Below are 12,500 nucleotides of genomic sequence, written 5' to 3'. Positions count from 1 at the left end.
AGCAGCACCACCACCACCACCACCAAAAACAACAACAAGAAGAGGAGACTCACGAGTGCAGAAACAGGTGTTGGGATCCTGGTCGTCGTTGGCGCTACAGCCTTGCGTGCAGCCTGGCCAATCAGAAAATAACCGTAACATTCAGCACAACGAAGGACAAGTCAAACCGAGTGAACTTGTATGAAGAGACAACACAAAAACAGACACAAAAACAGACACAAACACAGGCACACAGGCACACAGACACAGACACACCCACACACATACACACACACACACACACACACCAACACATACACACAAACACACCCCCCCCCCCACACACACATCAAACCCCGCCCCCCCTCCTTAGTATCTAATGACAAAACTACTCACGACAAGTGCAGGTATTGGTGTCCAGAGTTTGCTGTGTGTTACACTGAACATTACACCTGGGCACTGCAGTAAAATACGAAAAACCATATAATACATGTATTTACACCATGAAAGACAAACAGAATACACAAATTCCAACAGGACATACAAACAGAATACACGCATTCACAGCATGCTGGAAAGAAAAACAGAATACATGTATTCACAAAAGGAAAGACTACAAACGGAATGCATGTATTCACACCAGGAATAACAATCAGAACACATGCGTTTACATCAGGAAAACAAACACAATACACGTATTCACACCTGGAAGGAAAAAAAAGCTTATATGTTTTCACTCCAGAAATGATAAACAGAATATATATATAAATGTATTCACACCAGGACACATAGAATACACATATTCACACCAGGAAAGACAATCAGAACACATGTCTTCACACCAGGAATGACAAACAGAATACAGGCGTTTACTCCAAGAAAAACACAAATACAATACATGTATTTACACCTTGAAGGTCAAACAGAATACACATATTCACGCCAGGAAAGACAATCAGAACACATGTCTTCACACCAGGAATGACAAACAGAATACAGGCGTTTACCCCAAGAAAAACACAAATACAATACATGTATTTACACCTTGAAGGTCAAACAGAATGCACATATTCACACCAGGAAAGCTAAGTCAAACACATATTCACACCAGGAAAGCTAAGTCAAACACATATTCACACCAGGAAAGCTAAGTCAAACACATATTCACACCAGGAAAGCTAAGTCAAACACATATTCACACCAGGAAAGCTAAGTCAAACACATATTCACACCAGGAAAGCTAAGTCAAACACATATTCACACCAGGAAAGCTAAGTCAAACACATATTCACACCAGGAAAGCTAAGTCAAACACATAATTATTCACACCAGGTCAAGCACACATAATACATGTCCATGCATTCACACGGGGAAAGACAAACAGAATGTATATAACATTATATTCACACCAGAAAAGACACAGAGAACACATGACGTATTCACACCAAAAAAGACACACAGACTACATGTAGTCACACAAGGAAATATATACATTATACATGTATTAACACCAGGAAAGACAAACAGAATACATGGCCTTCACACCAGGAAAGACACGCAGAGAACACATGTATTCACAGCAGGAAAGCCATACAGAACACATGTATTGTTATTCACACCGTGAATGACAATTGAATTGTATGGTATTGTTTGCATTGCATTGCATTGTATTGTGTCGTAGCGTATTGTATCGAATTGTATTGGATTGTACTGCATTGTCTAAAGTGTGTTGCAGATTGCATAAACTGTCCTTACTTACCACACTGACACAAACTCTGATCCAGAACTGTGCTGGCGTCATAGCATTGCAAATTGCAAGTGCTCACTGCAAAACAGCATTTAGTCTGTTAGCAGGTAGCTGTCTGAGCGTTGGTGAATAGACGATGTTCGGAAAGTCAGGTCTGCATGGGTTGTGAAAGCTAGAGTGAATACTCTTGCTTATTCGGGAGTCAAACTTTCTCACGTGACATTATGGGCAAGTAAATAACGAGGGGTGCGTCTGAAACACGTGGACAAGGAGCACGTGTTAAACAAGAAATTCCTACGAGGTAGGAAAAACACCCCCGTCAAAGGGAAATAACCTTCTCAGTTGGTGTCAGTGACTGAGTGAGAATGGTTATTTCCCTTTGACCATTAAGATGTTCCTCTATAAGTCCTTGTATAATTTTAATCCACCAATAACTCCCTAACCGTGTGTTTGACTGGTCCAATTTTTGTAAGGACCGTCTCAGGAATGTATAGAACCTGTTCACCAAGTTTGGTGACGATCGGTCCGTTCATTCTTGAGATCTATATGCGAACACAAACAAACAAACAAACACATCGAGCGAAACCTATACACACCCCTATACCGGGGGTGTAAAAATTGCCTCACTCAATGCAAGAGTATTCACTCTTTTACAACCGATATAAACTGACCCGACAGAGTTATTTCCGGAATTCGTCCTAAAACAAGAATGTTGTAAATGGAACAGGAGACTGCGGGTCAGGACGATTAGAACAAGATAACAGTACAAATGTTCTCACTAGATACACACACGAACAGTAACACAATTAACTTCGTTCGAAAACAACCTAGTAAAAGTAGCGACGAATATGACGAGGCTGGTGATGAAAGTGGTTACGACAATATTAACGATGACGAGGATGATGACATCATAACTGACGACGACGTTAACGGTGATGTTGACGATGATGATGACGACGGCAATATCTATTACTATACTGAATGACGATGACGTTAATCAGGGGCGGATCTGGAGGAAGTGCAATGGGTGCAATTGCACCTCCCCCCAGCGGGACCAAAAAAAAAAAAAAAAAAAAAAAAAAGAAGAAAAATGTATCACCTGAAAATAGCACTTTACACGCTCAGATTGCACCAGATTGCACAATTTTGCTTCCTTTTTAAAAAAAAATTCCGGGGACCCCCCCTAGCATGCTCGGCGCTTCGCGCCATCGGTTCGGCGCTTCGCGCCTTCGCTGATAAGATACAAAAAAAAAAAAAAGAACTTTGCACCCCCCCCCCTTTCAAAACCCAGATCCGCCCCTGTTAATCATACCGACGACAAAATTAAAGGCACAGTAAGCCTCCCGTAAACCATCACAGATACTGTCAGGCTTTTACACACAGTACAAACACCCTTTCATTTAAACACTCACCGCTTGAGAACATCCTAGGTGCCCTCCGTAAAGAGCGAGCAATTTTCAAAGAATTTATTTTTGCGTGGTTTATCTTACCCCTGAGCCATCGTGAACCCGTCTGATCCAGTTTCCCTTTTTCACAATGCAGTCGTCAGTTAGTAATTTGAATGCGACTCGCTGTGAGCTTATCTGCAATAGCACGTTATTATGTACCTCTCACTATATGCACGAAACAAACGGCTGTGGTTCACAAGAACTCTCGCGATGGCTTTTGACTTTTCAGAGAAACTGGCGATAGACATAAACCGTCGTCTGCTACGAGAACCACGACCTTGCGTGACCATGCTTCCGGACGTTTCTTTTTTCAAACTTTCAAAACTTCGAATTGTACTGATCTTGTCTTGATGAAAAAATAATTCTTTTATGATTTAAGAATGTTTGTGTAAGAAGCTGTCAATTTAGTATTTAGATTTTAATAGTTAGGTCTAGCGCCAAAACGCACCACGGTCCGATTGTCTCTGACACAATCCGCAAAATTAATTCTTTGAAAAATGCTCGCTCTTTACGTAGGGCACCTAGGATGTTCCGGTTTGGTGAGCGTTCAAATGGAAGGATGTTTGTACTGTGTGTAAAAGCCTGACAGTATCTGTGATGGTTTACGGGAGGCGCACTGTGACTTTAAGTAACGAAGACGATATGCAAAACTGAATGGTATTGTTACAATCATCAACAACATCATCAACATCATCAACAGCACCACCAACACCACCACCACCAACAAAAACAACAACAACGACACGGATAGTGGCAACAATAATGATCAAGACGATTTTTGTTTCTGGTTTTGTTGACGTCGTGATCTTATTTATCAACACTGATGCTTTCTTTCATTTGCCTGTGTGTGTGTGTGTGTGTGTGTGTGTGTGTGTGTGTGTGTGTGTGTGTGTGTGTGTGTGTGTTTGTGTTTGTGTGTGTTTGTGTCTGTGTGTATGTGTGCGCGCGTGTGTGTGTGTGTATGTGTGAGAGAGAGAGAGAACGAGTATGTGTGTGTGTGTGTGTGTGTGTGTGTGTGTGCGCGTGTGTGTGTGTGTGTGTGTGTGTGTGTGTGTGTGTGTGTGTGTGTGTGTGTGTGTGTGTGTGTATGTACGTGTGTGTGTGTATACTTACCACATTGACAACGAGTTTCATCGTAGTAAGTTCCGGATTGACATTGTACTTTCTGACGGCAAACAACTGCAAACAACACACATCAATCAATCAATCAATCAATCAATCAATCAATCAATCAATCGATCAATCAACCACTCAATCAATCCATAAATCAATCAATCAACCACTCAATCAACCAATCATTCGGTTATTGCATCAATCAGTGCATCTATTTATCAATCCATTCATGCTTAAATGCGTACACATACACATCAATGTTTAAATCATAGCAATGATTTCCATGATCATTAAAATACAAATAAAGGGGTTAATCGGTATACAAAGAGTTAATGAATACATATGCAAATCAATTGTTAAGTGAATGAACGAACGAACGAACGAACGAACGAACGAACGAACGAACGAATGAACCAATCAATCCATCAACCTATCTCACGGGCCACCAACCAATCAATCATTCGATCAATAAATTAATCAATCATCAATACAGATCTGCAAATCATAAATATACGCATGGCTATTATCGTTTTAAGCAAAGAGCCAATGAACAAAAAAATGTGATGGCTTATTGACCCTCCCCCCCCCCCCCCCTACACACATTCATTAAACCATTACGCACGCACCCCTCCCTTGCCCACCGTCAGACAGAAAAACAATGACACACACACTGACACGCAACCCTACTACCCCGCCCCCCTCCCACCACACACACACCGTGACACACGCACACACCGTGACACACACACACACCGTGACACACACACACACACACACATACATACATCGGGAGACAATTAAGGTCTCCTCCGCCCTCGTTAAGTTATTCAGTCAAGTATTGTCTGAACGTTAATATCGACAATACGGAAAGCGAAATAAACACATGTTGATGATGAAAATAAAAATAATAAACAGTTATTAATCGCCCGTTCTTGCCAGAGCTCACGGCGATGTACAATAGCAAAACGGACACACACACAAACACACACACACACACACAAACACACACACACACACATACTCGCACACACACGCACACACCCAAACACACACACACACACACCCAAACACAGACATACACACACACACCCAAACACAAGCACACACACTCACACACCCAACACACACACACACACACACACACACACACCCAAACACACACACACACACACACACCCAAACACACACACACACACACACACACACCCAACACACACACACACACACACACACACACACACACACACACCCAAACACACACACACACACACACATACTCGCACACACACGCACACACAAACACACCCACACACGCACACAACACATTTGGAAAAAAGGAGAGACACTTACCACACTGGCACGCATTCTCATCAAACTCATACCCTGGGCTACAAGTCGTTGGCTGACAGCCTTGGTAATCTACGGACAAAAATAAAAACAAGATGGCATGATTGTTTCATTGCATACACAATTTTAAGTGGCTGGATTACTAAGAAAAATCACTGTTTTGATTTTAACGGTCTTGACTATAAAGAAGAAACATCAAGAGAAAAGTGACCACCTATGATTGTTATTTGTCACACGTGCATCTAGTTTGTCCACTTAGGTCAAAATTCTGGGTTGTTGTTGTTGGTTTTATCGTTGTTGTTGTTAATGCTTTTGTTTTAATATTGTTGGAGTAAATATTATTATTTTTATGAAAAAAAAACACGCTGTTTTTGCTGCTGCTGCTGCTGTTGTTGTTGTTGTTGTTGTTGTTGTTGTTGTTGTTGTTGTTGCTGCTACTGCTGTTAATAGTGTTTTGCTCAATGTTACAAAATCGCTCTTTGGACAGACACCAGCAAGGCTTACTCACCACAGTTGCAAGTCAGTGGGTTGAAGACTGTACCAGCCTGGCAGTTCTGCGTCTGGCTGCAAATGGAGACTGAAACAGTAAAGAAGTATAGACCTTAAACCCCTTGACTGCCGGAAGTATTAAATAAAAAAAATCAACAAAAAAATCAGAACATGCAAGGCATAACAAATACACCAAATCTGAGACAATCGTCTCCAGGGGAGGCAATCATCTTGCTGCACTTCAAAAGGAAACACACAGTGGTTATTTCCCTTGTCAGAGTATTGATTTTTTCATTATCGCAGTTGAGCGGTAATGCGTCACATCTGCACCATTTGCTTCTAAATTTAAACACGACAGACGGTGTTTTCCTTACCGGTTTGCAAAAGAGAGTAAAAAGAGGGTTTAGAAACTTACAAACAAAGATACTTACTTTCTAAACAAGCACATTTATGATTTGTTAAAGGAGAAGTTTGACAACAACGATTGATCAGAGAGCGACCAAGAAAACAACAAACCGAAAAGTACATCAAACAAACACACACAAACACACACACACACACACACACACACACACACACACACATATTTACACACATACAAACATACACACATTTACACACACACACACACACACACACACACACACACATTTACACAAACATTTACACACACACATTTACACACACACACACACACACACACACACACACACACACACACACACACACACACACACACACACACACACTGTCAGTTGCACAACCAAATTACAAACACCTATCAGTTTACGACAACAATAACAACGACGCGGATGACGAAACCCCCTCAGCAGGCTACGCACACCCCCCTCCCCCCTGTCAAACATTTCCCCTCGTCCCCCACGACTACCCTGCATCCAAAGTCTAACCTTTCTTTCTTTATTTGGTGTTTAACGTCGTTTTCAACCATTCAAGGTTATATCGCGACGGGGAAAGGGGGGAGATGGGATAGGGGAAAGGGGGGAGATGGGATAGGGGAAAGGGGGGAGATGGGATAGAGCCACTTGTTAATTGTTTCTTGTTCACAAAAGCACTAATCAAAAAATTGCTCCAGGGGCTTGCAACGTAGTACAATATATGACCTTACTGGGAGAATGCAAGTTTCCAGTACAAAGGACTTAACATTTCTTACAAACTGCTTGACTAAAATCTTTACAAACATTGACTATATTCTATACAAGAAACACTTAACAAGGGTAAAAGGAGAAACAGAATCCGTTAGTCGCCTCTTACGACATGCTGGGTAGCATCGGGTAAATTCTTTCTCGTCCCAACCAATATGGGACTCCCCCTAACGCGCGGGGGGTAAAGTCTAACCCCACCCCACCAAAACACACCGATATTGTAACAAACGGACGAATATTTTGAAAAGACAGAGTTAAGTTGGAGAACTTGAAAGCGCAACGTGAACTTACCGCATTCACAGTTGATCTCATCAAAGCGAGTCCCGGTTGCGCACTGAATAGTCTGCGTGCAGTCTTTGTTCACTGAACAGTCAAAAAGAGCTCTCAGTTTTATCCATGCGCACGAGTCCTTGTATAAATCAGTATATAAATACACACACACAGAGGCGCTCGCACGCACACACATGCACACACGCAGACGCGAATGCACGCAGGTACGTTCAAATGTAGGCTACTCACACGCACGCACGCACGCACATACGCGGCACACTTATAATTCTCTCTCACACGCACACACACACACACACACTTACAAGCACACACGCACGCACACACATATACGCACGCACGTAAACCCGCATGCATGCACACACACACACACACACACACACACACACACACACACACACACACACACACACACACACACACACACACACTTACAAACACACATACACACTCGCACATTCAAAGGACAAAACGAAAGAACAGTATTTTAAAACTAGAGATGAATTCTAACATCTGAGGTAAAAAAAGGTAATTGAAAAATAAAAATAAAAAAATAGAAAAACAAAACAAGTCGCGTGAAGCGATATAAAGACATTTAGTCAGTCGGTATCAAACTTAAAGTTCAACACGACAAACCAGTCGTAGCCAAGACTGTATTTAGATAGTCTCGGCTAACCATTCCCGAAGACCGAGACGGGTCACGCTCGTCTCCGCGAAACATGCGACCGTAGTACTTACTGAACCTATTTCCTTTCATTCTGAGCAGAGTTTTAGAGTTACCATGACATATCTATAAATGTTTGAATTCCGGAGAAGATGAGGAATATAACGCAGTCATTTTTTAATCTGCTTCCAAAAAATCGATTTTCATGACAACTTTAATGAGCAAACAAATTAACTAATTTTTAAGCTTTCGAAGTGAAATACAATCCAATAGTCCGGACTTTGTCGAAAATTGCTTGACCCAAATGTAATTTAATTTGGTTGAAAAATTAGGGTGTGACAGTGCTGCCTCAACTTTCACAAAAAGCCGGATATGACGTCATTTAAGGCACCTTTCCTAAAAAAAGAAAACAACATCAGGGGAATATCATACCCAGAAACTCCCATGTAGAGTTTCATGCAGATCGGTCGAGCAGGTTTTTTTTAAATCGCTTTATACACACACACAAACACACACACATATACATACACCACGACCTTTCGTCTCGATTCTCCGTCTATGTTACAACATTTAGTCAAAACTTGAGAGAAAAAAAAGCGATAAACGTAATCACGTACCACAACCACAAGTCTGGTCGTCAAACCTTTGGCCTGAGTTACACTGCACTGTATTGGTGCACCCTGCAAGTTGTAAAGACATATAATTGAAAACTATAGAGACACACACACACACACACAGACAGATCAGAGACATCCTGCTTGCTGCCGCGCGAGCCGAGAAAATTTTCCGTCTTTATCTTCACTGCGCTGGCTGCAAAACCCCTCCGCGAGGAGGTGTTTTCAGACACATCGGACACAGGGTGAGAGAGAGAAAGACAGACAGACTGGAACAGCAGAACACGGGACAGACAGACAGACAGACAGACAGACAGACAGACAGACAGACAGACACATAAACACACACAAGCAGGGAGACAAGCGAAACAGACAGAACGATTTCCGGAACAAACAACACGCACAATCAACGTACCCCGCTTTTCAGTCTGTCACCCTTCAAAACAATCCCGGTGTAACACGAGAAAATTACTCCCACGAGATTTTTATTCCGGAGTAAACATTTCGTATGAAACTTTTACTCCCTTTCCGAAAAAATTACTCCACCCTAACACGAGCAAATTACTCCCCACGACAGGTTTACTCCGAGTAAAAATTTCGTTCGAAAATATTACTCCCCTGACAAATAGATAACAAAAAATTACTCCCCCCCCCCCTATTACGAGAAAATTACTCCCCACGACAGGTGTAGGCCTACTCCCGAGTAAACATTTTGTACCAATTTTTACTCTCCTGTCCCATGTCAGTCCTGGTGGTAGAAGGGGTGGAGGGAGTGGTAGCGCGTCATTCCGTTTGCGCGAGATCCCATATGGGCGTTATCCCATTTCGCCCCCATCCCATTTTTGCGACATTTTACAAGACAAGCGTCATTTTACTTCCGTGTCATACCACCAGCGCAGCATCCCATTTTCGCACCATCCCGTTTCGCCGCTATCCCATTTCGCCACATCCGAGTTTTGCGACATTTTACAAGCCGAGCGTCATTACTACCGTGTCATACCACTAGCTCCACATTCCATTTTCAAGGGACGTAACCACTCGGCGCACGTTTACAAAATATATGTAATTATCATATTTTGAGATAAAATTAAGCTATCGAATTTCACCACGAATTTCCTTCACTCGCAAGAAACTGACATGCTTTTCTCCCTCCAATGGGTGTGCCGTTTTGGTAGGATAGTCAATGTGGAGTTTATGCAAGATCAACAAAGCCGGTGAGAAAACTGAGTTAAGGAGTAATCTGAGTTCGTTAGACCGGCACCAACCCATTCCCAATTTAAATCCTTCAACCTGTACTGGTCTTGACTCATCTTACAGAACACAAACCGCAAAAGGCCTGTCAAATTATTGGATCAAGTAAAAGCTTGCAACTTACCACAAGAACACGTGTCCTGGTTCAAAGTTTGGCCGAAGGGGCAAGTTCGTTGGCATACTGCACAAAAATTAAAGGAGATAAAACAACAACAACATTTATAAACAACTGTTGTGTCGGAAATGTTAGTTTCAGAGAGTTACAGTGCAATGGTGAAACGTCACAGGGTGAATATCAAGTTCAGAGAGTTACAGTGCAATGGTGAAACGTCACAGGGTGAATATCAAGTTCAGAGAGTTACAGTGCAATGGTGAAACGTCACAGGGTAAATATCAAGTTCAGAGAGTTACAGTGCAATGGTGAAACGTCACAGGGTGAATATCAAGTTCAGAGAGTTACAGTGCAATGGTAAAACGTCACAGGGTGAATATCAAGTTCAGAGAGTTACAGTGGAATGGTGAAACGTCACAGGGTGAATATCAAGTTCAGCGAGTTACAGTGCAATGGTGAAACGTCACAGGGTGAATATCAAGTTCAGAGAGTAACAGTGCAATGGTGAAACGTCACAGGGTGAATATCAAGTTCAGAGAGTTACAGTGCAATGGTGAAACGTCACAGGGTGAAGATCGCCTTAACTCATTATGTAAGATTTTCGACACTTTCTTAAAAGTGACTACACATTAATTGGCATGCACGCACGTGCGCAACACTCACAAAAATACACAGTTACGCACAATCAAACACGCACGCACGCATGCATTCTCACACTCACACACACTCACACACACACACACACACACACGCACGCACACACACCCCACCCCCACACAAACACACACACCCCCACACACACCCCCACACACACCAATCTGAGTAAGTACTGTGGTACCCCTCTTCAAACACTCATACCAATTTTAGAAAATCTGGACATAAAAAAATGTGTGTGTGTGTGTGGGGGGGGGGGGGGGGGGGGTGAATTCATAGAGGTAGGTTATCAACAGAAAATTTAAGAAAACAGGGTCTTAAAAGGGAGGGAGTCTTACATTGGGAGGGTGTGTGTGTGTGTGTAAAAAACGGGATGGGGGTGGGGGTCCCACTGTCAAAACTTTATGTTACTCACCACACTGACAGGGATTGACACTGGTGTCAATTGCGTAAGGGTATTGACACGTTAGCGTGCAGGGCAGGCTGCGTGCTGAAAACACAGTTTGAAACACGTGTTACTGTACTTAAACATATGCATGTCTAAAAATAGCGTTTTTTATGACATGACTGGGTTGTTTTTTTTCGTAGAGAATCAGAGAGAGAGAGATAGACAGAGAGAGAGAGAGAGAGAGAGAGTGACAGAGACAGAGAGAGACAGAGAGAGACAGACAGAGAGAGACAGAGAGAGACAGAGAGAGACAGAGAGAGACAGACAGAGACAGACAGAGACAGACAGAGACAGAGAGAGACAGACAGAGAGACAGAGAGACAGAGAGACAGAGAGACAGAGATAGACATAGAGAAAGAAAATTATGTTTTATTGGTTTTTTTATTTGATTACGGAAGAAAATGGAAAAACATAGTACTTGGGTCCGTTATTCCCTTGAGCCCCAGAACGTGATCACAGGAAATGTTAATTATATGTTGGCGCGACATGCGAATTGACAAACCGCATTAACTTTCGTTTGGCTGGCAACACTAAAGGTATATATCAATCAATCAATCAATCAATAAATTATGAGGCTTATATCGCGCGTATTCCGTGGGTACAGTTCTAAGCGCAGGGATTTTTTTAAAATTCTTTTTAATGCAATTTATATCGCGCACATATTCAAGGCGCAGGGATTTATTTATGCCGTGTGAGATGGAATTTCTTTACACACTACATCACGCATTCACATCGGCCAGCAGATCGCAGCCATTTCGGCGCATATCCTACTTTTCACGGCCTATTATTCCAAGTCACACGGGTATTTTGGTGGACATTTTTATCTATGCCTATACAATTTTGCCAGGAAAGACCCTTTTGTCAATCGTGGGATCTTTAACGTGCACACCCCAATGTAGTGTATACGAAGGGACCTCGGTTTTTCGTCTCATCCGAAAGACTAGCACTTGAACCCACCACCACCTAGGTTAGGAAAGGGGGGAGAAAATTGCTAACGCCCTGACCCAGGGTCGAACTCGCAGCCTCTCGCTTCCGAGCGCAAGTGCGTTACCACTCGGCCACCCAGTCCTTATATATATATATATGTTGTCATCTGTGGGATAATTGTGTAAATATTTTGACTGTTTATTACCCTATCTGCGACAAAAAGACCAATCGTTGCTTCAACAGTGCTCTGAGCAGA

At 42.4% G+C, this 12,500-nt stretch overlaps 1 protein-coding gene across 4 annotated transcripts in view; it reads right to left on the bottom strand.

Annotated features, from left to right (window-relative positions):
* LOC138975709 (balbiani ring protein 3-like) overlaps nucleotides 1–12,500 on the bottom strand; it is an 88,720-nt gene that overhangs the window by 10,186 nt on the left and 66,034 nt on the right. For all 4 annotated transcript variants that reach the window (XM_070348462.1, XM_070348461.1, XM_070348464.1 and 1 more), the window contains 10 exons: nucleotides 11,285–11,359; nucleotides 10,228–10,284; nucleotides 8,856–8,918; nucleotides 7,578–7,649; nucleotides 6,143–6,211; nucleotides 5,638–5,706; nucleotides 4,288–4,353; nucleotides 1,739–1,804; nucleotides 376–438; nucleotides 54–113 (listed from right to left, as the gene is read on the bottom strand). In XM_070348462.1, coding sequence (XP_070204563.1) covers nucleotides 54–113; nucleotides 376–438; nucleotides 1,739–1,804; nucleotides 4,288–4,353; nucleotides 5,638–5,706; nucleotides 6,143–6,211; nucleotides 7,578–7,649; nucleotides 8,856–8,918; nucleotides 10,228–10,284; nucleotides 11,285–11,359 — 660 coding nt within the window. The remainder of the gene's footprint in view (nucleotides 1–53; nucleotides 114–375; nucleotides 439–1,738; nucleotides 1,805–4,287; nucleotides 4,354–5,637; nucleotides 5,707–6,142; nucleotides 6,212–7,577; nucleotides 7,650–8,855; nucleotides 8,919–10,227; nucleotides 10,285–11,284; nucleotides 11,360–12,500) is intronic.

This window comes from Littorina saxatilis, linkage group LG9 (assembly GCF_037325665.1).
Source record: "Littorina saxatilis isolate snail1 linkage group LG9, US_GU_Lsax_2.0, whole genome shotgun sequence".
NCBI lineage: Eukaryota > Metazoa > Mollusca > Gastropoda > Littorinimorpha > Littorinidae > Littorina > Littorina saxatilis.
The sequence above is the reverse complement of the archived record's forward strand: the minus strand, read 5'-3'. Positions and strand labels throughout refer to the sequence as shown.